This window comes from Rhinolophus hipposideros (genome assembly GCF_964194185.1).
Source record: "Rhinolophus hipposideros genome assembly, chromosome: 13".
Taxonomy (NCBI): Eukaryota; Metazoa; Chordata; class Mammalia; order Chiroptera; family Rhinolophidae; genus Rhinolophus; species Rhinolophus hipposideros.
The window spans coordinates 39,166,168-39,191,052 of NC_138059.1; the positions used below are offsets into that span (position 1 = coordinate 39,166,168).

The 24,885-nt window shown below is 38.1% G+C and overlaps 1 protein-coding gene across 1 annotated transcript in view; it reads left to right on the forward strand.

Moving 5' to 3' along the window:
* The window catches only part of CDH17 (cadherin 17), a gene marked incomplete at both ends in the record, with an annotated part of 135,961 nt that overhangs the window by 99,395 nt on the left and 11,681 nt on the right, over positions 1–24,885 (forward strand). The window contains 2 exons of the mRNA XM_081070799.1: positions 6,427–6,543; positions 6,680–6,793. Of these exons, the coding sequence (XP_080926925.1) occupies positions 6,427–6,543; positions 6,680–6,793 (231 nt within the window). The remainder of the gene's footprint in view (positions 1–6,426; positions 6,544–6,679; positions 6,794–24,885) is intronic.

Here is a 24,885-nt window from a genome sequence, read left to right on the forward strand (position 1 = left end):
AAATCTGATGATTTTTTGTTCTGTTTCTTTAAATAAAGCCGTTGTAATTTTTATGGGGATTGCATTAAATCTGTGTATTGCTTTGGGTAATATGGCCATTTTAACTATGTTGATTCTTCCAATCCATGAGCACGGAATGTCTTTCCATTTCTTTGTGTCTTCTTCAGTTTCTTTCAAAAATGTCTTATAGTTTTCAGCATATAGTTCCTTCACATCCTTGGTTAAGTTTATTCCTAGGTATGTTATTCTTTTTGCTGCAATTGCAAAGGGTATTGTTTTTTGTATTTCTTTTTCTGAGATTTCATTGTTAGTATATAGAAATGCAATGGACTTTTGTATGTTGATTTTGTAACCAGCAACTTTACTGTATTCATTCATTGTTTCTAAGAGCTTTTTGGTGAAGTCTTTAGGGTTTTCTATATATAGCATCATGTCATCTGCAAAGAGTGATAATTTAACTTCTTCATTCCCAATTTGAATGCCTTTTATTTCTTTCTCTTCCCTGATTGCTCTGGCGAGGACTTCCAATATGATATTGAAAAGCAAAGGTGATAGGGGACAGCCCTGTTGTGTTCCTCAACATAGAGCAAAGGGCTTCTGTTTTTCACCATTAATTATGAGATTAGATTAGGGCTTGTCATATATGGCCTTTATTATGTTAAGGTATTTTCCTTCTATACCTAGTTTATTAAGTGTTTTAATACAAATTGATGTAGTATATTGTCAAATGCTTGTTCTGCATCAATTGATAGAATCATATGATTTTTGTCCTTTTTTTGTTTGTATGATGTATCACATTGATGGATTTGCGGATTATGAACCATCCTTGTGCCACAGAGATGAACCCCACTTGGTCGTGCTGAATAATCTTTCTGATGCATTGTTGTATTTGATTTGCTAGAATTATGTTTAGGATTTTAGCGTCTGTATTCATCAGAGATATTGGTCTGTAGTTTTTTTGTGTGTGTGTTGTCCTTATCAGATTTTGGTATCAGGGTAATGTTGGCCTCATAGAATGAGTTAGGGAGTACTGTCTCTTCTTAAAATTTTTGGAAGAGTTTGAGCAGGATTGATATTAGATCCTCTTTGAAAGTTTGGTACAATTCACTAGTGAAGCCATCTGGTCCAGGACTTTTGCTTTGGGGAAGGTTTTGGATGACTGATTGAATTTCTTTATTGCTGATAGGTCTGTTTAGATTTTCCAGTTCTTCATGGTTCAGCCATGGAAGGCTATATGTTTCTAAGAACTTGTCCATTTCTTCTAGGTTATTGAATTTGGTGGTATGTAGTCTTTCATAGTATTCTTGCATGATCCTTTGTATTTCTGTGGTGTCCGTGATAATTTCCCCTTTTTCATTTGTGATTTTGTTAATTAGTGTCTTCTCTCTCTTTTTATCTCAGTAAGTCTAGCCAAAGGTTTGTCAATTTCTATTGTCTTTTTGTTCTCTATTTCATTTAGTTCTGCTCTGATTTTTGTTATTTCCTTTCTTCTGCTGACCTTGGGTTTCTCTTGTTCTTCTTTTTCTAGTTCTTTAAGGTGCAACATGAGGTTATTTATTTCGGATTTTTCTTGCTTCTTGAGATAGGCCTGTAATGATATAAATTTCCCTATTAAAACCGCTTTCGCTGCATCCCAAAAATTTTGGTAGGATGTATTTTCATTGTCATTTGTTTCTATGTATCTTTTGAGCTCTCCTCTAATTTCTTCTTTGACTCAGTCGTTCTTTAAAAGTATGTGGTTTAATCTCCATGTATTTGTGTTTTTTCCTGCTTTCTTTTCGCAGTTGATATCCAATTTCAAAGCCTTGTGATCAGTGAATATGCTTGGTATGATCTCAATCTTCTTAAATTTGCTGAGGCTGATTTTGTGTCCCAATATATGGTCTAGCCTTCAGAATGCTCCATGTAAACTCTAAAAGAATGCATAGTCTGATGTTTTAGGATGAAGTGCTCTATGTATGTCAATGATGTCCATTTCATCTAATGTGTCATTTAGGGCTGCTATTTCATTATTTATTTTCTGTTTGGATGATCTATCCATAGCTGTCTATGATGTATTAATGTCCCCTAATATAATTGTGTTTTGGTCAATTTCTCCCTTTAGTTCTGTTAGTAGTTGCTTGGTACATTTTGGTGCTCCCTGATTGGGGCATAAATATTGATGACTGTTATGTCTTCTTGTTGTATAGTCCCCTTTACCATTATGAAATGTCCATCTTTGTCTCTTGTTACCTTTTTCACCCTGAAGTCTGTTTCATCTGATATCATTATGGCTATACCTGCTTGTCTCTGGGTACGATTTGCTTGGAGTGTCAATTTCCACCCTTTTGCTTTGAGTCTATGCTTGTCCTTGTAGCTGAAATGTGTTTCTTGGAGACAGCCTGTGGTTGGGTTTAGTTTTTTGATTCAATCTGCTACTTTGTGCCTTTTTATTGGTGAGTTCAGGCCAGTTACATTTAGGGTTATTATTGATGCGTGAGCATTTTCTGTCATTCTATCTTTAGTTTTTGGTAAGGCTGTGTCTCCATTGTGTCTTTGCCTTTTTGTTGTTGTCTATTATTTCTTTGTGGTGGTATTCAATGATGTTTCCCTCTGTTTCTTCTTTTGTTACAGTATATATTTCAGTTCTGGATTTTTTTTTTTTTGAGTGTATACCCTTAAGTTTATGTAAAAGGAAGTTTGATATTTAGAGTATTCCGTTTTCTTCAGCATGCTTACTTTTTCCATTCCCATATTCCGTTTCAGGCCTTTTCTCTCCCGCTTTTTATGTTGCCACAAATTTTCCCTGTTGATTTCGGTCGAATAGCCTCCTTTAGTATTTTTTGTAGTGCAGGTCGTGTATTAGAAAATTCCCTCAGCTTCTGTATATCTGGAAAGGTCTTTATTCCTCCTTTGTATCTAAAGTATATCTATGCTGGATATATTATGCTTGGCTCATAATTTCTCCCTTTCAATTGTTTGGATATTTGGTTCTACTCCCTCTTGGGTTGTAGAGTTTCTGCTGAAAAATGTGGTGATAATCTAATGGGGTTTCCTTTGTAGGTTACCGTTCTTTTCCTTTGCTGCCTTGAGGATTCTTTCTTTGTCATTGATTTTAGACAGCTTCAGTACAATGTGCCTTGGAGAAGGCCTGTTGGGATTGAGGTAATTAAGTGTTCTATTTGCTTCTTGGATTCGAGGATCCAGTTCTGTCCACAAGTTTGGCAAGTTCTCGTCAACAATTTGTTTGAATATATTCTCTGTTCCCTTCTCTTTTTCTTCTCCTTCTGGTATGCCCATTATTCTTTTATTGCTCTTTCTGATAAAGTCAGAATGTTCTTGTAGAGTTCTTTCATTTCTTTTAAGTCTCAAGTCTTTTTCTTCCATCTGTGTCATTTCCCAGTTTCTATCTTTGATGTCACTGATTCTTTCCTCCATCTGGTCAACTCTACTACCTAAGCTGGTTATTTCATTTTAAATTTCTTCTATTGAATTCTAATCTCCAGAAATTCCATTTGGTTCTTTTTTAAAATTTCAATCTCTTTCGTAAATGCTCATGTTGTTCTTTGATTGCGTTTCTGAATTCATTAAATTGCCTTTCTGTGTTTTCTTGCATCTCGTTGAGTTTTTTCAGAACTGCAATCTTGAATTCTCTGTCATGTAAGTCACATATTTCCATATCTTTAAGTTCCTTTTCTGGGGACTTTTCACTTTCTTTCTGTGTTGTCTTGTTTCCTTGGTTATTTATGGCAATTACTGATTTATTATTTCTCTTCCTAGACATCTACAGGAGTGGCTTCTGCAACAGGTTGATAAGAAGAGGTTTTTCTTTTCTTTTCCAATACTTGTTGGTAGAATGTTTTATTTTCTCTTCGACTGTAGCCTTTTTTTCCCTCTCTCACACAGTTGTGCTGTGTTTTCTCTACACTATTCCAGCTTCTCACACAATGAGGGGATTCTCTGGGTAACGGGCTTCTCCTGTGTTAACAGTTTACCTGGGTCATAGGGCGTCCCGTCCCTGTAGGGATGTGGAGAGCTTCTGAAGTTCCAAAGATCCTTCTTCACCAGATTCACAGCGGGTATGTGTGATCAGTTCTGTTTACACCTTCAGGGATCCGCCCAGATAGGTGGGGCAGGGTGAGTTGTCAGAGGTGGCCCAGACCAATGTCAGCGACCCCACCACAGCCTGTCCCGCTTCCAGAGCTCTCTCTCCTTTGCTGGAACTTGTTGCGTTGTGAATCTGTGTCCTCAGTCCACAGTTCTCAGAACAGCAAATTTTCTGTTTGTTTGATCTGACACTGCTATTGTTCCGTTTTCAGCTCCGGGCAGGTGGGGGCGGGGTGAGCTCTAGGAGGGTAGTGAGGGGGCGGCTAGTCTCAGTGCCTAGGGCATCCATTCTTTGCTCAGCAGTGAGGGCTTAAACCACCGTTTTCAGCCTTCTTCCCTCAGTCTTTATTCCAAGGTCTCTGCTGTGAGCGTTGGGGTCAGCTGTGTTATATGCTGCCCCCTCAGCCCTGTGAGCCATAAGCGGAGCCCTAGCAGTTCGAGTTCTTCCTTCTCCCACAGCTGTGGTAATTTTGTGATGCATCGAGCTCGGAGCACTGAGCCAGGTCTCCGTCCTGTGCCCACGCAGCTCCGTCTCCTCACTTCTTTCTTCCCTCCTATCCCACTCACACGATTCTCCAACCTTTAGGTGAATTCAGTAATGGGCCTGTTCGTCTTGACTGTGTGCTGTGCAGGGAGTCCTTCATGGAGCTATTGTTGTTCGATTAGTTGTAAATTCCATGGGAGCTTTACAGAGGCTCACCTCACGTCGCCATTTTGATGACATCTTTAATGTTTTATTTTCTCTCTCATTGCAGCCCTTTATTCTCTCTCACACTGTAATGCTATATTTTCTCTGCAGTATTCCAGCTTCTCACACAATGGGGGATTTCCTGGAAGGTGGGCTTCTCCTCTGTGAACAGGTCACCTGGGTCACAGGCTCTGCCTCCATGTGGTGTGTGCAAAGCTTCTGAAGAGCCAAAGCTCTTCCTTTACCAGTTTCAGGGCTGTGTGTTTCAGCAGCTCTGTTTACTCCTGTAGGGATCTTCCCAGTTAGGTGGAGACAGGTCACCTGGGTCACACCTGGGCGGAGTGGGTTGTGAGATGTGGCTGTGAGCAATGGCTGTGACCCCCCAGCACAGCCCATCCTGCACCTAGGACTCCCTCCTTTTCACCAGAAGTACCGGTAGTTGGGCTCCAAGTCCATGGTTGTGGGCCACATTCTCAGAACTGCAATTATTCTGTTCTTTTGATCTGACACTGCTACTGTTCCTCTTCTAGCACTGGGAGTGTGGGGTGGGGCAAGCTCTGGGAGGGTAGAGAGGGGTTGGCTAGGCTACGCGCCTATGTCTTCCATTCTCTGCTTGGCAGTGAGGGTTCAAACCACCATTTTCACCCTTCTTCCCTCAATTTTTGTTCCTAGGTCTCTGCCGTGAGCATTGGGTTCAGTAGTGTTATATGTTGATCCCTCAGGCGGGACTGTGGGCCATAAACAGAGCACTAGCAGTCGGAATTCTTCCCTCTCCCATGACTGCAATAGCTCTGTAATACAGGGAGCTTGGAGCTCCGAACTCCATCTGCACTCTGCGGCCCGTGTCTCCGCACTTCCCCCTCCCCTCCTTTCCCACTTGCCCAATTTGCCCACCTTTAGATGATTCCAATTATGCATCTCTTAGTCTTGCCTGTCTGCAAGCCCCTTTGTGGGATTATAGCTGTTCAACTTGTTGTAAAGCATAGGTTGTTATATTTTATGCCTAGTTTCCAAGATTTCAAGAGGCTCACCTTATGACACCATTTTTATGATGTAATCTGGAATACTTTTCAATTTACAAAGACTGTTTTATTTTTCAGGGCTTTAAAGATATTTCTCCAATATGTCTACATTGTGTTGCTTCTTCTTTGTTCCCTTGAATATAATGTGTTTTTTTCTCTAGATGATTTTAAGATTTTCTCTTTATTATTAGTTTAAACAATTTGAGTTTTATATTTTTGTCATAGTTTTGTTCCTTTTTCTTTTCCCTGAGATTTGCTGATCTTGGATTGAAGATTTAGTTTGTATTAAATTTGAGGGAAAATTAGCAATTATTTCTTCAAATATTTTTTCTTCCTAATTCAGTGTTCGTGGCTACTTTGTAGAACATAAGTGCTGGGAATAATGATAACCAACTGTATTTAGTATTCATTTCTACAGAAAAATCATGAATTGAGGACTCAAAGAATGTTTTAGCCTCTTTTCACATTATGAAAGGTACATGTGGAATGCTGATACTTTAGGTAGTTTACCTTATACCTAACCATATCCTAGTCAACCTTAGTATATTATACAAAAATGAGCTTTATTTCTGCCAATCCAGGGGTCTGAAGTTGTCTTCCACGTCATTCATTTTACCCCTTTTTTGACAGGAACTCATGCAAGACTCTCCACCAAGCACACAGGATTTGAGGAGAGAGTTTATAACATCCCAATCCTCATCAACGATGGTGGTCGACCACCCTTAGAAGGGACTGTCTCTTTACCAGGTAGGCATTTTGTTACAGGGAACTTGGGATAATGTCTGTTAACATGGGTAGTTTGAAAGAATTCTAGTATTTGATGTGGGATTCTGCAATTGTTCACTTAAATATTTATAATACCAAATACTGTTCTGCTTCCCAGTTACTTTCTGCACATGTGTGGAAGGAAGCTGTTTCCAGCCAACAGGTCACCAGCCTGGGATGCCCACTGTGGGCATGGCAGTTGGCATACTCCTCACTACCTTTTTGGTCATTGGTGAGTATCATATCTCAGATTCTAGGATTTATGTCCTGGTGCTCAGAAACATGAGCTCACCTGAGGGTCTGCTTCATGGGCTGTTCTGGTGGCTGTTCAAATGTCAACCTAGGTAATAGTCAAGAATATAGATAACTTGCTTGGAAGACACTGCTTTAGTACCACCCTCTACCTATTGTTGCCTTGTTGGTTAGTTTGAGAAATATAACATAAGAGGCTTTAAAGCATAAATTGTTATATTTTATGCCTAGTTGTCAAGCATTCTTGATGGAAAAAGAAATACAGTACCTGGAGTCTTTACTATGTGTTAGACGTTCACTCTACTTGGTATGGGGATATAGTGATGGGAAGGACATAAAGGCACTTACACTCACAGAGCTTATGATCTAATCTACCATTGTTGGAAGAGGTAGTTAGGCTTCCAGTGGAGATACTGACATACCTGAAATGTTGCAGAACTTCCCTTTGCATATTTCCATGACTGTGGACTATGAATCTTTACTACCGCCAAATAATTCCACTGCATTTCAAGACTCATTCTGCCTGGGCTCCTGGACTGGCTAGACATCAGAGTTTCCGTTCTAGCTGTCTACATTTTTGTGAACAGCTCAGTGCCTACTATAGCAATTAGTTTTTCAACTGTTGTACTCATCACAAGTTAAGTATTAGAAATAGATACTTCATCAGTTTACGTGCAATGAGTGTAGAAGTTTACAGTTTCACATCCTTTCTCTTTTAAAAAAAGGGCTGGGGAGGAGAGAACCAAGAGGGCAGAGTACATAAACACTGTACCTGCTTTCTTCTATGAATACATTAAAATTACAAAAAAAGTATAGGACAATCAATCTGGAGAACCATCTGAAGTCTAGCTGAACAAAAGTTTTATAATTAAGGATATAGAGAAGAAGCCATATTGAAACTGGTAGGAGGAGCAGAGACATGAAACGTGTCTCAAACCTCTGCATGGCAGTTGAGAATTAGGAGGGCTATCCTGGCTGCAGAGGTTCTCCCTGGAGGAGAGAGATATCCCAACCCCACACTAGACTCCCTAGCCCAGTGTACTAGTGCTGGAAGAGAAGACCCCACAACATCTGGCTGTGAAAAACAGTGGGGATTCCTAACATCCAGGTGGAACAGAAGGCTGTGGAAATATCAGGCATCCTCTTAAAGGGACTGTACACAGACTCACTTGCAAGCACTCACCCTGGGCTCTGGTGGAGGGATGGTGATTCGGGGGATGTGGGAGACATATGGGGCAGACTGACATATGTGGCTTCAGGTCAAAGGCTGTAGGACAGTCACCATCTTTCCTGTGTTGAGCCCTCCCTCCCGATGCCCATGGCAAAATCTAAATCTAAATTGGTCTGGGTAAGCTCCACTAGGTCCTCTCCCCACCCAACTCCACCAACACTGGAGGAACTTTCTTGGTGAGCAGCCAGCCCTCCTGCATTACACTCTTTCTTGGAAAACTATTAGAGTCTCCAGGTCTCAGGCAGGCAGCCACTGACCTCAGTGTGCTCTGAGACTTTTGCTGAGTAGCTCCAGGCTCACCACCGGCACCAAACCAGAGTCTACATTAACTTGGTGACTACAACTCTTCCCATTCTCATGTCTCCATGAGACCCTGTCTTACACTACTTGCATACCGCATGAGTCTTTATCAGCAGCTGAACCTTAAGGGAGCCAGCAGGTGGCAGCAGGGCTCAGGGTGTTTTGGCTTTTCGCGGAGCTACCCCAGGCCCAATACTGGTGGCACCTGTTCTTGGTTCGCTGTGTGGCCTCTTCCACATACCTCCAGGTGTAGCACAGGCAGCAAACAACTGTGGATCACTTTGTATCTCCTACCAGGTAGTCCCTGACTGGTCATAGGTAGTGGCTGACCTGGGCCTGCACTGAAACCCCTCCCAAAAGTCCCCAGAATGAATATACTTGGAGGTTGGCTTCAGACCATAGCAGATTACCACCCAATTAAGCTGAATAGTGGCATGCACAATGGGTGGTCTCAACAGGAACCAGAGCCTGCTGGGGTGAATCCCATTTAGTGGTAAGCCCCCTATATAATAGCTCATAAGCTGTGGATGTGGCCAAACCCCACAGCCAATCAGGTTGAGAGTCAATCTCACCCACTGATATGTAAATAACAATCAAGGCTCAACTATAACAGGAGGGCACACACTATCCACACAAGGTACACACCTGGAGCATTGAGAAGTGATCAGGGAGACTGTGCCAGGGCCCCACAAAGCACCTACTACATAAGGCCACCTGGCCAAGACTGGGAAATATATCACATCTACTTAATACCTAAAAACAAACACAGAGAGGCAGCCAAAATGAGGAAGCAAAAAAAATGCGTAGCAAATGAAAAAACTCCATCAAAAGAAATAAATGACCTGGAGGCAAGCAACCTACCAGATACAGAATTCAAAACAATGGTTATCAGAATGCTTAAGGAACTTAGGATTTCAACAAAGAAATTGCAAGCATAAAAAATGATACAAAAGAGGGGAAAAAAAATGGCGGCGTGAGGTGAGCCTCTGTAACGCTCCCCTGGAAGTTACAACAAATCGGACAACAATAACTCCACAAAGGACTCCTTGCACAGCAGACAGGCAAGACGAAGAGGCCGACTACTGAATTCACTTCCAGGTGGGTGAATAGCGCGAGCGGGGGAGGAGGGAGAGGAGAAGTCCGGAGACGGAGCTGCGCAGGCGCAGGACGCAGACCTAGCTCAGTGCTCGGAGCCCGCTGCTCCCGGATCTTCCGCAACTGCGGGAGAGGGAAGGACTCGGACTGCTAGGGCTCCGCTTACGGCCCACAGGGCTGAGGGGGCAGCATACAAAACCGCTGAACCCAACGCTCGCTCACGGCAGACCTCTGAGCAAAGACTGAGGGAAGAGGGCTGAAATCGGTGGTTTAAGCCCTCACTGCCCATCGGAGAACGGAAGCCTTAGGCACGGAGACTAGCCGCCCCCTCCCTACCCTCCCAGAGCTAACCCCGCCCCCACCTGCCCGGTGCTAGAAGCGATAAAGTAGCAGTGTCGGATCAAAGGACAGAATATTTGCTGCTCTGAGAACTGTGGACCGCAGACACAGATTCGCAGCTCAACTGGTTCCGGCAAAGGGGAGGGAGCTGTGGAAGCAGGACTGGCTGTGGTGGTGGTCGCCGCCATTGCTCTGGGCCACCTCTCACAACTCACCCTGCCCCTGGCCCCACCTATCTGGGCGGATCCCTGCAGGAGTAAACAGAACTGCTGAAACAAACGGGCTCTGAATCTGGTGCAGAAAGAGCTTTGGAACTCCAAAAGCTCTTCGCATACCTATCAACCTGTTGCAGAAGACACTCCTGTAGATGTCTAGGAAGAGAAATAGTAAATCAGTGATTGCCATGAATAACCAAGGCAACAAGATAGCTCAGAAAGAAAGTGAAAAGTCTCCAGAAAAGGAACTTAGAGATATGGACATTTGTGATTTAAATGACAGAGAATTCAAGATCACAATTCTGAAAAAACTGAACGAGATGCAAGAAAACACAGAAAGGCAGGTTAATGAACTCAGAAACACAATCAAAGAACACCATGAGCATTTTACAAAAGAGATTGAAATCTTGAAAAGGAACCAAATAGAATTTCTGGAGATTAAGAACTCAATAGAAGAAATTAACAATAAAATATCCAGCTTAGGTAGTAGAGTTGACCAGATGGAGGAAAGAATCAGTGACATCGAAGATAGGAACCTGGAATTTACACAGAGGGAAAAAGAGACTTGAGACTTAAAAGAAATGAAAGAACTCTACAAGAACTTTCTGACTCCATCAGAAAGAGCAATATAAGAATAATGGGCATACCAGAAGGAGAAGAAAGAGGGAAGGGAACAGAGAATATATTCAAACAAATCATCGATGAGAACTTCCCAAACTTGTGGACAGAACTGGATCCTCGAATCCAAGAAGCAAATAGAACACCTAATTACCTCAATCCCAACAGGCCTTCATCAAGGCACATTGTATTGAAGCTGTCTAAAATCAATGACAAAGAAAGAATCCCTGAAGGCAGCCAGGGAAAAGAAGACGGTAACTTACAAAGGAAAGCCCATTAGATTATCATCAGATTTTTCAGCAGAAACTCTACAAGCTAGGAGGGAATGGAACCAAATATTCAAACTATTGAAAGAGAGAAATCATGAGCCAAGAATAATATATCCAGCAAAGATCTCTTTTAGATATGAAGGAGGAATAAAGACCTTTCCAGACATCCAGATGCTGAGGGAATTTTCTAATACACGACCTGCACTACAAGAAATACTAAAGGAGGCTATTAGACCACCATCAACAGGGACAACTTGTGGCAACCGAAACATAAAAAGGGGGAGCGTAAAGGCCTGAACTGGAATATGGGAATAGAGAAAGTAAGCGTACTGAAGAAACTGGAATACTCTAAATATCAAACTTTCTTTTACATAAACTCAAGGGTAACCACTCAAAAAACATCCAAATCTGAAATATATACTGTAATAAAAGAAGAAACAGAGGGAAACATCATAGAATACTACCACACAGAAATAACAGACAACAACAAAAAGGCAAAGAAACAATGGAGACACAGCCTTACCAGAAAACTAAAGACAGAATGACAGGAAATCCTCACATATCAATAATCACCCTAAATGTAAATGGACTGAACTCACCAATAAAGAGACACAGAGTAGCAGATTGGATCAAAAAACTAAACTCAACCATATGCTGCCTACAAGAGACACATCTCAGCTACAAGGACAACCATAGACTCAAAGTGAAAGGGTGGAAATTGACACTCCAAGCAAATGGTACCCAGAGAAAATCAGGTGTAGCCATAATGATTTTTGATGAAACAGACTTCAGGGTGAAAAAGATAACAAGAGACAAAGATGGACATTTCATAATGGTAAAGGGGACTATACAACAAGAAGACATAACAGTCATCAATATTTATGCCCCCAATCAGGGAGCACCAAAATATACCAAGCAACTACTAACAGAACTAAAGGGAGAAATTGACCAAAACACAATTATACTAGGGGACTTAAATACATCATTGACAGCTATGGATAGATCATCCAAACAGAAGATAAATAACGAAATTGCAGCCCTAAATGACACATTAGATGAATTGGACATAATTGACATATATAGAGCACTTCATCCTAAAACATCAGACTATACATTCTTTTCTAGTGTACATGGAACATTCTCAAGGATAGACCATATATTGGAACACAAAATCAGCCTCAGCAAATTTAAGAAGATTGAAATCATACCAAGCATATTCTCTGATCACAAAGCTTTGAAATTGGATATCAACTGCAAAAAGAAAGCAGGAATAAACGCAAATACATGGAGATTTAACAACATACTTTTAAAGAACGACTGGGTCAATGAGAAATTAGAGGAGAGCTCAAAAGATACATAGAAACAAATGACAATGAAAATACATCCTACCAAAATTTTTGGGATGCCACAAAAGCAGTTTTAAGAGGGAAATTTATATCATTACAGGCCTAGCTCAAGAAAAAGGAAAAATCCCAAATAAATAACCTCATGTTACACCTTAAAAAACTAGAAAAAGAAGAACAAGCGAAACCCAAGCTCAGCAGAAGAAAGGAAATAACAAAAATCAGAGCAGAACTAAATGAAATAGAGAACAAAAAGACAATAGAAAAAATTAATGTGACAAAAAGCTGGTTCTTTGAAAAGATTAACAAAATCGACAAACCCTTGGCTAGACTCACTAAGATAAAAAGAGAGAAGACACTAATTAACAGAATCAGAAATGAAAAAGGGGAAGTTATCACGGACACCACAGAAATACAAAGGATTATCCAAGAATACTATGAAGGACTATATGCCACCAAATTTAATAACTTAGAAGAAATGGAAAAGTTCTTAGAAACATATAGCCTTCCAAGGCTGAATCATGAAGAATTGGAAAATCTTAACAGGCCGATCACCAGTAACAAAATTGAATCAGTCATCAAAAACCTTCCCAAAATCAAAAGTCCTGGACCAGATGGGTTCACCAGTGAATTCTACCAAACCTTCAAAGAGGATCTAATACCAATCCTGCTCAAACTCTTCCAAAAAATTGAAGAAGAGTCAGTACTCCCTAACTCATTTTATGAGGCCAACATTACCCTGATACCAAAACCTGGTAAGGACAACACAAAAAAAGAAAACTACAGACCTATATCTCTGATGAATACAGATGCTAAAATCCTAAACAAAATTCTAGCAAATCGAATACAACAATGCATTAAAAAGATTATTCATCACGACCAAGTGGGGTTCATCCCCGGGGCACAAGGATGGTTCAACATTCGCAAATCCATCAATGTGATACATCACATAAACAAAATAAAGGACAAAAATCATATGATTCTATCAATTGATGCAGAAAAAGCATTTGATAAGATACAACATCCATTTATGATTAAAACACTTACTAAAATTGGTATAGAAGGAAAATACCTCAACATAATAAAGGCCATATACGACAAGCCCTCAGCTAACCTCATAATTAATGGTGAAAAGCTGAAGCCCTTTGCTCTACGTTCAGGAACACGACAAGGTTGTCCCCTATCACCTCTGCTTTTCAACATAGTGTTGGAAGTCCTCCCCAGAGCTATCAGGCAAGAGAAAGAAATAAAAGGCATCCAAATTGGGAATGAAGAAGTTAAATTGTCACTCTTTGCTGATGACATGATGCTATACATAGAAAACCCTAAAGACTCCACCAAAAAGCTATTAGAAACAATCAATGAATATAGTAAAGTTGCTGGCTACAAAATCAACGTACAAAAGTCCATTGCTTTCCTATATACCAACAATGAAATCTCAGAAAAAGAGATAGAAAAAACAATTCCTTTTGCAATTGCAGCAAAAAGAATAAAATACCTAGGAATAAACTTAACCAAGGATGTGAAGGATTTATATGCTGAAAACTATAAGACATTTTTGAAAGAAATTGAAGAAGACACAAAGAAATGGAAAGACATTCCGTGCTCATGGATTGGAAGAATCAACATAGTTAAAATGGCCATTTTACCCAAAGCCATATACAGATTTAATGCAATCCCCATTAAAATCCCAATGGCATTTTTTAAAGAAATAGAACAAAAAATCATCAGATTTGTTTGGAACCACAAAAGACCCCGAATAGCCAAAGCAATATTAAAAAAAAAGAACAATACTGGAGGTATCACACTGCCTGACTTTAGCTTGTACTACAGGGCTACAATAATCAAAACAGCTTGGTATTGGCGGAAAAACAGACACATAGACCAATGGAATAGAATTGAGAACCCGGAAATAAAACCACATAAATATGGACAGATAATTTTTGACAAAGAAGCTAAAAACATACAATGGACGAAAGACAGCCTCTTCAATAAATGGTGCTGGCAGAATTGGATAGCTACGTGCAAAAGAATGAAACTGGACTGCTATCTGTCACCATGTACCAAAATTAATTCAAAATGGATCAAAGACCTGACACAATAAACTGCATTGAAGAAAACATAGGTACTAAACTTATGGACCTTGGGTTCAAAGAGCATTTCATAAATTTGACTCCAAAGGCAATGGAAGTAAAAACTAAAATAAACAAATGGGATTATATGAAACTGAAAAGCTTCTGCACCGCAAAAGAAACTATTGACAAAATAATGAGGGAACCAACTGAATGGGAGAAGATTTTCGCAAACAGTTCCTCTGATAAGGGGCTAATATCCAAAATATACAAGGAACTCATGAAACTCAACAACAAAAAAACAAACAACCCAATTGAAAAATGGACAGAGGACCTGAAGAGACATTTCTCCAAAGAGGATATACAAATGGCAAACAGACATATGAAAAAATGCTCAACATCGCTAATCATCAGAGAAATGCAAATGAAAACCACAATGAGATATCACCTCACCCCAGTCAGAATGGCTTTCATCAACAAAACAAATAGTAACAAGTGTTGGAGAGGCTGTGGAGTAAAAGGAACTCTCATACACTGTTGGTGGGAATGCAGACTGGTGCAGCCACTATGGAAGGCAGTGTGGAGGTTCCTCAAGAAATTACGAATAGAATTACCATATGACCCAGCAATCGCTCTCCTGGGTATCTACCCCCAAAATATAAAAGCATTTCTTTGTAGAGACACGTGTACGCCAATGTTCATTGCAGCTTTGTTTACGGTGGCCAAGACATGGAAACAACCAAAATGTCCTTCGATAGATGAATGGATAAAGAAGTTGTGGTACATATACACAATGGAATACTATTCGGCATTAAGGAAAGATGATATAGGAGCATTTGTGACAACATGGATGGATCTCGAGAGAATAATGCTAAGTGAAATAAGTCAGACAGAAAAAGCAGAGAACCCTATGATTTCACTGATATGTGGTATATAAACCAAAAAGAACAAGACAAACAAATGAGAAACAAAAACTCATAGACACAGACAATAATTTAGTGGTTACCAGAGGGTAAGGGGGTGGGGGGTGGGTGATGAGGGTAAAGGGGATCAAATATATGGTGATGGAAGGAGAACTGACTTTGGGTGGTGAACACACAATGGGATTTATAGACGATGTAATACAGAATTGTACACCTGAAATCTATGTAAATTTACTAACAATTGTCACCCCAATAAAATTAATTTAAAAAAAATGATACAAAAACTATAAAAAAGAACCAGTCAGAAATGAAGACTACAATAACGGAAATGAAGAATGCACTAGAAGGAATCACCAGCAGACTAGAAGAAGCAGAGTATTGAATCAGTAATTAGGAAGACAAGGTAGCAGAAAACACCCTTTCAGAACAACAACAACAACAAGAAAAATAAGGATAGTTTAAGAAATCTCTGGAACAACGTCAAGTGTAACAATATTTGCATCATAGTGATACCAGAAGAGAAGAGAAAAAGCAAGGGATTGAGAACTATCTGAAGAAACAATGACTGAAAACTTCCCTAACCTGGTGCAAAAAAATAGACATATAAGTCCAGAAAGCACAGAGAGTCCCAAGCAAGATGAATCCAAATAGGCCCACTCCAAGACACATTATAATTAAAACGGCAAAGATTAAAGACAAAGAGAGAATCCTAAAAGCAGCAAGAGACAGGCAGACAGTAACTTATATTGGATCTCCCATATGATTGTCAGCTGATGTCTCAACAGAATCTTTGCAGACCAGAAGTGATTGGCAAGAAATATTTAACGTGATGAAAAGCAAGGATCTACAACCAAGGGTAGTTTACCCAGCGAGGCTATCCTTTAAAATTGAAGGACAGATAAAGAGCTTCCCAGACAAGAAAAAGCTAAAGGAGTTCATCACCAACAAATCAGTATTACAAGGAATGTTAGAGGGACTTAACTTATGTGAGTTGCAGGTATACAATATAGTTATTAAACATTTGTATATCTTACAAAGTGATCACTGTGATAAATCTAGTAACCATCTGTCACCATGCAAACTTATTATGATACTATTGACTATATTCCATGTGCTGTACATTATATCCCTGTGACTTATTTATTTTATAACTAGAAGTTTTTACCTCTTATTCTTATTCAACTTTTTTGCCCATCCACTGATTCCCCTACCCTTGGCAGCCATCAGTTTTTTTCTCTTTATCTGTGAGTCTGTTTCTGTTTTGTTTGTTCATTTTTTGTTTTTTAGATTCAACATATAAGTGAAATCATATAGTATTTGCCCTTCTTTGCCTGACTTATTTTATTTAGCGTAATACCCTCTAGTTCATCTATGTTGTCACAAATGGAAAGATTTTATTGTTTTATTAATGAGATATATATATATATAAATTTTATGTATATATATTAATATATATTTCTATATATTTATATATATAGAAATATATATGTAAATTTATATATTTTTAATATTATATATCTTATATATAATATTATATATAATATTATATATATGTATATATAAAATCGTCTTTACCCATTCACTTATCGATGGATACCTAGGTTGCTTCCATATCTTGGCTGTTCTGAATAATGTTTCAATGAACACAGGGGTGCATATATCTTTTTGATTTAGTGTTTTTGTTTTCTTTGGATAGAAAGCCAGAAATGGAAATACTGGGTCATACAGTATTTCTATTTTTAGTTTTTTGAGGAACCTCCATACTGTGTTTTACAGTGGCTACACCAATTTACAATCCCACCAACAGTGTATAAGGGTTCCCTGTTCTCCACATCCTCTCCAACATATACTATTTGTTGTCTTTTTGATAGTAGTCTGTCTAGTAAATGTGAAGTAATATCTCATTGTGATTTTGATATTCATTTCCCTGATGATTAGTGATGTTGAGTTTTTTTTATTTGTCTGTTGTTCATCTCTATTTCCTTTTTGGAAAAATGGCTATTCATGTCCTCTGTCCATTTTTTAATTGAGGTGTTTTTTATATTGAGTTGTATGATTTCTTTATACATTTTAGATATTAACCCCTTATTAGATATATCATTTGTAAATATCTTCTACCTTTTCATTTTGTTAATGGTTTTCTTTGCTGTGCAAAAGCTTAATTTGATGTAGTTCCCTTTTTATTTTTGTCTTTGCCTGGGGAGACTATCCAAAAAATATTTATTAGCCTGATATCAAAACGTTTATTGCCTATATTTTCTTCCAGGAGTTTTATAGTTCCTGGTCCTACATTTAACTCTTTATCCATTTTTAACTTAATTTTGTAAATGATGTAAGAAAGTGGTCCAGTTTCATTTTTTTTTTTTGCATGTAGCTGTCCAGTTTTCCCAACATCATTTATTGAAGAGACTGTCTTTTCTCCATTGTATATTTTTGCCTCCTTTGTCATACATCAATTGGCCACATAAGCATGGGTTTATTTCTGGACTCTCTATGTTGTTCTATTGACCTATATGCCTGTTTTTGTGCTATGATTACTACAGAGCTTTGCAGTATAGTTTGAAATCAGGAAGCAGGATACCTCCAACTTTGTTTTTGTTTCTCAAGATTGCTTTAGCTATTTGGGGTTTTGTGTGATTGCATACAAATTTTAGGATTATTTTTCTAGTGCTGTGGAAAATGTCATAGGTACAAGGTATGATTGAAAAAAAATATGGTGAATGCTGCTGCCAGGTGCCATCCAATGGAAAGATGGGATCTTCAATAGGGGAAGTAGAGCATCGAACTTTAGTAACAGTGTGTGACAAGTTTCAACTTTTTCAGTGCCGTTAGTCAGGTGTGAGCTATGGTTGAGAGAAGGTGTATTTTAAAGTGTGCCATAAATCATGGATCACGAACAATGCATTAAGATGAAATTTTACTTCAAACTGCAAAAAAAAAAAAATGCTAAAAAACACACGAAATGTTAAAATTAGTTTATGGTGATGCTGCAGTAACCACGAAAATGGTTTACAAATGGTTCGAGTGATTTCATAATGGTTGTGAATTGATTGAAGATGAGGAGAGATTGGGACGTCTTTCAGCATCAAAAAACCCAAGAGAATGTTGAAAGAGTAAGCAAAATGATTTGATCAAACAGGTGATTGACTATTAAGAAAATTTCTGAGGATCGGATCATCTTTTATAGTTCTGTTCAAAGCATTTCAACAACAGATTTAAACATGAGGCAAGTGAGTGTGAAATTTATTCCATGCATTTTGACTGTCTAGCAAAAGCCACAGCTTTTTTCCATTTCATTAGAGTTGTGTGATCATGCCGCTTCAGATTCCAGCGCTTTAAGACATGTCATCATGGGAAATGAAGCTTGGGTCTACTCATATGGTTATGATCCTGAGGACGAGGTACAGAGTTCTCAGTGGAAATCACCGAGTTCTCCTTGTAGGAAAAAAGCATGTCAATCAAGAGCTAACATCAAGGTGATGTTAATTGTGTTTTTGGCCTTGATGGAATTGTGCGAACTAAGTTTGTACCCAGGAATACTGTGGTGAACTCTGAATATTATAAGGGCTTACTAGAGCTTTTAAGAAATGATGTGCATAGAAAATGGCCTGAGAAATGGGCAAACAGTATCATCCTCCATCATGACAATGCTCCATGTCTCACATCGCTTCTGGTATGGCAATTTCTGTCAAATAAAAACATTACAGTGTGTCCTCATCCACCTTATTCACCATGTGATCTGGCACCGTGTGACTTCTGGCTCTTCTCCAAAGTGTGGCTTTTCTCCAAAAATGATCATGAAAGGTAAATGTTTTGAATCAATTCAGAACACTGAGGCAGCCACAACAGTGCAACTAAAGACACTCATCGGACACTCAGAGGTCTTCCAGAACTGCTTCAAAAAGTGGCAAAAATGATGAGATAAGTGTGTTTGAAGCAAAGGGAAGTATTTTGAGGGGAATTAATGGCAATGTATCTTACTGTAATAAATATTATTAAATTTAAACATTCACCATATTTTGGGGCACACCTCATATTTTGATAAGGAATGTATTGAGTCTGTAAATTGCTTTGGGTAGTATGGACATTTTAATGATATTATTTCCAATCTATGAACATGGTATATCTTTCTATTTATTTGTGCCTTCTTCAATTTCTTCCATCAATATTCTGTAGTGTTCAGAGAATGTATTTCACCTCCTTGGTTAAATTTTTTTCTTTTTGTTTTTAAATTAGTTTCAGGTGTACAAAACAATGTAATAGTTAGACCTTTAAACCCCTCACAAAGTGATAACCACCTCCCCCAATCTACTACCCCTCTGACATCGTGTAGCTGTTACAATTCCATTGACTCTATTCCCTACACTGTACTCCACATCCTGTGTCCATATATATATATGTTGTTCATATATATTGTGCCCATATATATGTATGTATATATATACATATAATATATAAATTATATATATATATATATACATAGATATAATATATAAATTATAGTTGGCATTCATTGTTATTCAGCTTCAGCTTCAGGTGTACAGTGCAGTGGTCAGGCATCTACACTGTCCCTGAAGTGATCTCCCTAATAAGACAAGGATCCGTCAGATACCATAAAAATCTGTACAACATTGTTGAGTATGTTCCCCAAACTGTCTTTCATATCCCTGTGTCAATCTCATGGTTGCAAATGTGTGCGTTCTAATCCCTTCACCTTCTTTCTCATACCCACCCTCCCATCTAGCAACACTCAGTTTTTCTCTATATCTCTGAAACAGTTTCTGGTCAGTTCATTCATTTATTCTATTCTTTAGATTCCACATATAAGTGAAATGATATGGTATTTGTCTTTCTCTGTCTGACTTATTTCACTTAGCATAATGTTCTCTAGGTCCATCCATGTCATTGCAAATGGTAAGATTTCATTCTTCTTTATGGCTGAGTAATACCACATTGTATGAATGTACCATTTTCTTAATCCAGTCATCTACCAAGGTGCATTTTGGTTGTTTCCATGGTTGGCTATTGTGAATAGCACTGCAATAAGCATAAGGATGCATAAACTTTTTGAATTAGCATTTTGGATTTCTCTGGATATATACCTAAGAATGGAATTGCTGGGTCAAAGGTAGTTGCATTTCCAGTTTTTTGAGTAACTCCATACTGATTTCCATACTGACTTCACCAATCTGCAATCCCACCAACAGAGCACGAAGATTTCCTTTTCGTCATATTCTTGCCAGCACTTGTTGTTTGTTGCTGTATGGATGATAGCCATTCTGACCGGAGTGAGGTGGTATCTCGTTGTGGTTTTTACTTAAATTTCTCTAATGATTAGCAGGGTTGAACATTTTTTCATAGTGGTCTGTTGGCCATAGTGGTCTGTTGGCCACTTGTCTGTCCTCTTTAGAAACGTATCTCTTCATGTTCTCTGCCCATTTTTACATTGGGTTGTTTGTTTTTTGGTGTTGAGTTGAGGGAGTTTTGTATAAATTTTGGATATTAAGTCTGTATCAGATGTATCATTGACAAATAATTTCGCCCATTCAGTAGGATGGCTTTTTCTTTTACTTTTTTTTTCTTAATTTATTGCAGCAACATTTGTTAGTAAAATTAGATACATTTCAGGTGTACAATTCTGTATTACATCATCTATAAATCCCATTGTGTGTTCACCACCCAGATTAAGTTCACCTTCTATCACCATATATTTGATGCCCCTTACCCTCATCTTCCACCCACCACCCCCGCTTTACCCTCTGGTAACCAAAAAAACTATTGTCGGTGACTATGAGTTTTTGTTTCTCATTTGTTTGTCTTGTTCTTTTGTTGTTTCTGGTTTACATACCACATATCAGTGAAATCATAGGGTTCTCTGCTTTTTCTGTCTGACTTATTTCGCTTAGCATTATACTCTCAAGATCCATCCATGTTGTCACAAATGTCCTTATATCATCCATTCTTACCGCCGAATAGTATTCCATTGTGTATATACACCACAACTTCTTTTTTTTTTAATTAAATTTATTGGGGTGACAATTGTTAGTAAATTTACATAGATTTCAAGTGTACAATTCTGTATTACATTGTGTATAAATCCCATTGTGCGTTCACCACCCAGAGTCAGTTCTCCTTCCATCACCATATATTTGATCCACTTTACCCTCATCACCCACCCCCTACCCCCTTACCCTCTGGTAACCACTAAATTATTGTCTGTGTCTATGAGTTTTTGTTTCTCATTTGTTTGTCTTGTTCTTTTTGGTTTATATACCACATATCAGTGAAATCATAGGGTTCTCTGCTTTTTCTGTCTGACTTATTTCACTTAGCATTAACACCACAACTTCTTTATCCATTCATCCCTCGAAAGAAATTATGGTTTTTTCCATGTCTTGGCCACTGTAAACAAAGCTGCAATGAACATTGGAGCACGTGTGTCTTTAGGGATAAATGTTTTCAGATTTTTTGGGTAGATACCCAGGAGAGGGATTGCTGGGTCATATCGTAATTCTATTCGTAATTTTTTGAGGAACATCCACACTGCCTTCCATAATGGCTGCACCAGTCTGCATTCCCACCAACAGTATATGAGGGCTCCTTTTTCTTCACAGCCTCTCCAATACTTGTTACTATTTGTCTTGTTGATGATAGCCATTCCAACAGGGGTGAGGTGATATTTCACTGTGGTTTTTATTTGCATTTCTCTGATGATTAGTGATGTTGAGCATTTTTTCATATGTTTATTTGCCATTTGTATGTCCCCTTTGGAGAAATGTCTCTTCAGGTCCTGCGCCCATTTTTCAATTGGGTTGTTTGTTTTTTGTTGTTGAGTTTCATGAGTTCCTTGTATATTTTGGATATTAGACCCTTATCGGAGGCACTGTTTGCAAAAATCTTCTCTCATTCAGTCAGTTGCCTCTTTGTTTTGTTGATGGTTTCTTTTGCTGTGTAGAAGCTTTTAAATTTCATATAGTCCCATTCGTTTATTTTAGGTTTTACTTCCATTGCCTTTGGAATCAAATTCATAAAATGCTCTTTGAACCCAAGGTCCATAAGTTTAGTACCTATGTTTTCTTCTATGCAGTTTATTGTGTCAGGTCTTATGCTTAAGTCTTTGATCCAGTTTGAATTAATTTTGGTATATGGCAACAGATAACAGTCCAGTATTTTTTTTTTTTACGTGGCTATCCAATTCAACCAGCAACATTTGTTGAAGAGTCTGTCCTTCCTCCATTGTATGTTTTTAGCTTTTTGTCAAAAATTATCTGTCCATATTTATGTGGTTTAATTTCTAGGTTCTCAATTCTTTTCCATTGGTCTCTGTGTCTGTTTTTCTGCCAATACCATGCTGTTTTATTATCGTAGCCCTGTAGTACAAGCTAAAGTCACGGAGTGTGATACCTCCAGTATTGTTCTTTTTTCTTAAGATTGCTTTGGCAATTCGGGGTCTTTTGTGGTTCCAAACAAATCTGAAGATTTTTTGTTCTATTTCTTTAAAAAATGTCATTGGGATTTTGATGGGGATTGCATTAAATCTGTATATTGCTTTTGGTAATAACTATGGCCATTTTAATTATGTTGATTCTTCCAATCCATGAGCATGGAATGTCTTTCCATTTCTTTGTGTCTTCTTCAATTTCTTTCAAAAATGTCTTACAGTTATCAGCACATAGGTCCTTCACATCCTTAGTTAAGTTTATTCCTAGTTATTTTATTCTTTTTGCTGCAATGGAAAAGGAATTGTTTTTCGTATTTCTTTTTCTGAGATTTTATTGTTAGTATATAGGAATGCAATGGACTTTTGTACGTTGATTTTGTAGCCAGCAACTTTCATGTATTCGTTGATTGTTTCTAATAGCTTTTTGGTGGAGTCTTTAGGGTTTTCTTAATGCATCATGTCATCTGCAAAGAGTGATAATTTAACTTCTTTATTCCCAATTTGGATGCTTTTTATTTATTTCTCTTGCCTGATTGCTCTGGCGAGGACTTCCAACACTATGTTGAAAAGCAGAGGTGATAGGAGACAGCCCTGTCGTGTTCCTGAATGTAGAGCAAAGGGCTTCATTTTTTCACCATTAAATATGAGATTAGCTGAGGGCTTGTCATATATGGTCTTTATTATTTTAAGGTGTTTTTTTTCTATACCTAATTTATTAAGTGTTTTAATCATAAATGGATTTGTATGTTGTCAAATGCTTTTTCTGCATCAATTGATATAACCATATGATTTTTTCCTTTATTTTGTTTATGTGATGTATCACATTGATGGATTTGCAGATGTTGAACCATCCTTGTGCCCCAAGGATGAACCCCACTTGGTCATGGTGAATAATCTTTTTAATGCATTATTGTATTAGATTTGCTAAAATTTTGTTTAGGATTTTTGCATCAGTACTCATCAGAGAAATTGGTCTGTAGTACGTTTTTTTTGTGTTGTCCTTACCAGGTTTTGGTATCAGGGTAATGTTGGCCTCATAAAATGAGTTAGGGAGTACTATCTCTTCTTCAATTTTTTGGAAGAGTTTGAGCAGGATTGGTATTAGATCCTTTTGAAGGTTGTGTAGAATTCACTAGTGAATACATCTGGTCCCGGACTTTTCCTTTTGGGAAGGTTTTCGATGACTGATTCAATTTCGTTACTGGTGATTGGTCTGTTTATATTTTCCAGTTCTTCATGGTTCAGACTTGGAAGGCTATATGTTTTTAAAAACTTGTCAATTTCTTCTACGTTATTGAATTTGGTGGCATATAGTTCTTCATAGTGTTCTTGGATGATCCTTTGTATTTCTGTGGCATCCGTGATAACTTCCCCTTTTTCATTTCTGATTTTGTTAATTAGTGTCTTCTCTCTTTTTATCTTAGTGAGTCTATCCAAGGGTGTGTCGATTTTGTTAATCGTTTCAAAGAACCAGCTCTTTGTCATATTAATTTTTTCTATTGTCTTTTTGTTCTCTATTTCATTTAGTTCTGCTCTGATTTTTGTTATGTCCTTTCTTCTGCTGACCTTGGGTTTCACTTGTTCTTCTTTTTCTAGTTCTTTGAGGTGTAACATGAGGTTATTTATTTGGGATTTTTCTTTCTTCTTGAGATAGGCCTGTAATGACATAAAATTTCCTCTTAAAACTGCTTTTGCCACATCCCAAAAATTTTGGTAGGATGTATTTTCATTGTCATTTGTTTCTATGTATCTTTTGATCTCTCCTCTAATTTCTTCTTTGACCCAGTCGTTCTTTAAAAATATGTGGTTTAATCTCCATGTATTTGTGTTTTTTCCTGCTTTCCTTTTGCAGTTGCTATCCAATTTCAAAGCCTTCTGATCAGAGAATATGTTTGGTTTGATTTCAATCTTCTTAAATTTGCTGAGGCTGATTTTATGTGCCAATATATTTTCTATCCTTGAGAATGTTCCATGCATACTCGAAAAGAATGTACAGTCTGTTGTTTTAGGATGAAGTGCTCTATATATGTCAATTATGTCGATTTCATCTAATGTGTCATTTAGGGCTGCTATTTCGTTATTTATTTTCTGTTTGGTTGATCTATCCATAGCTGTCAATGATGTATTTAAGTCCCCTAGTATAATTGTGTTTTGGTCAATTTCTCCCTTTAGTTCTGTTAGTAGTTGCTTGGTATATTTTGGTGCTCCCTGATTGGGGGCATAAAT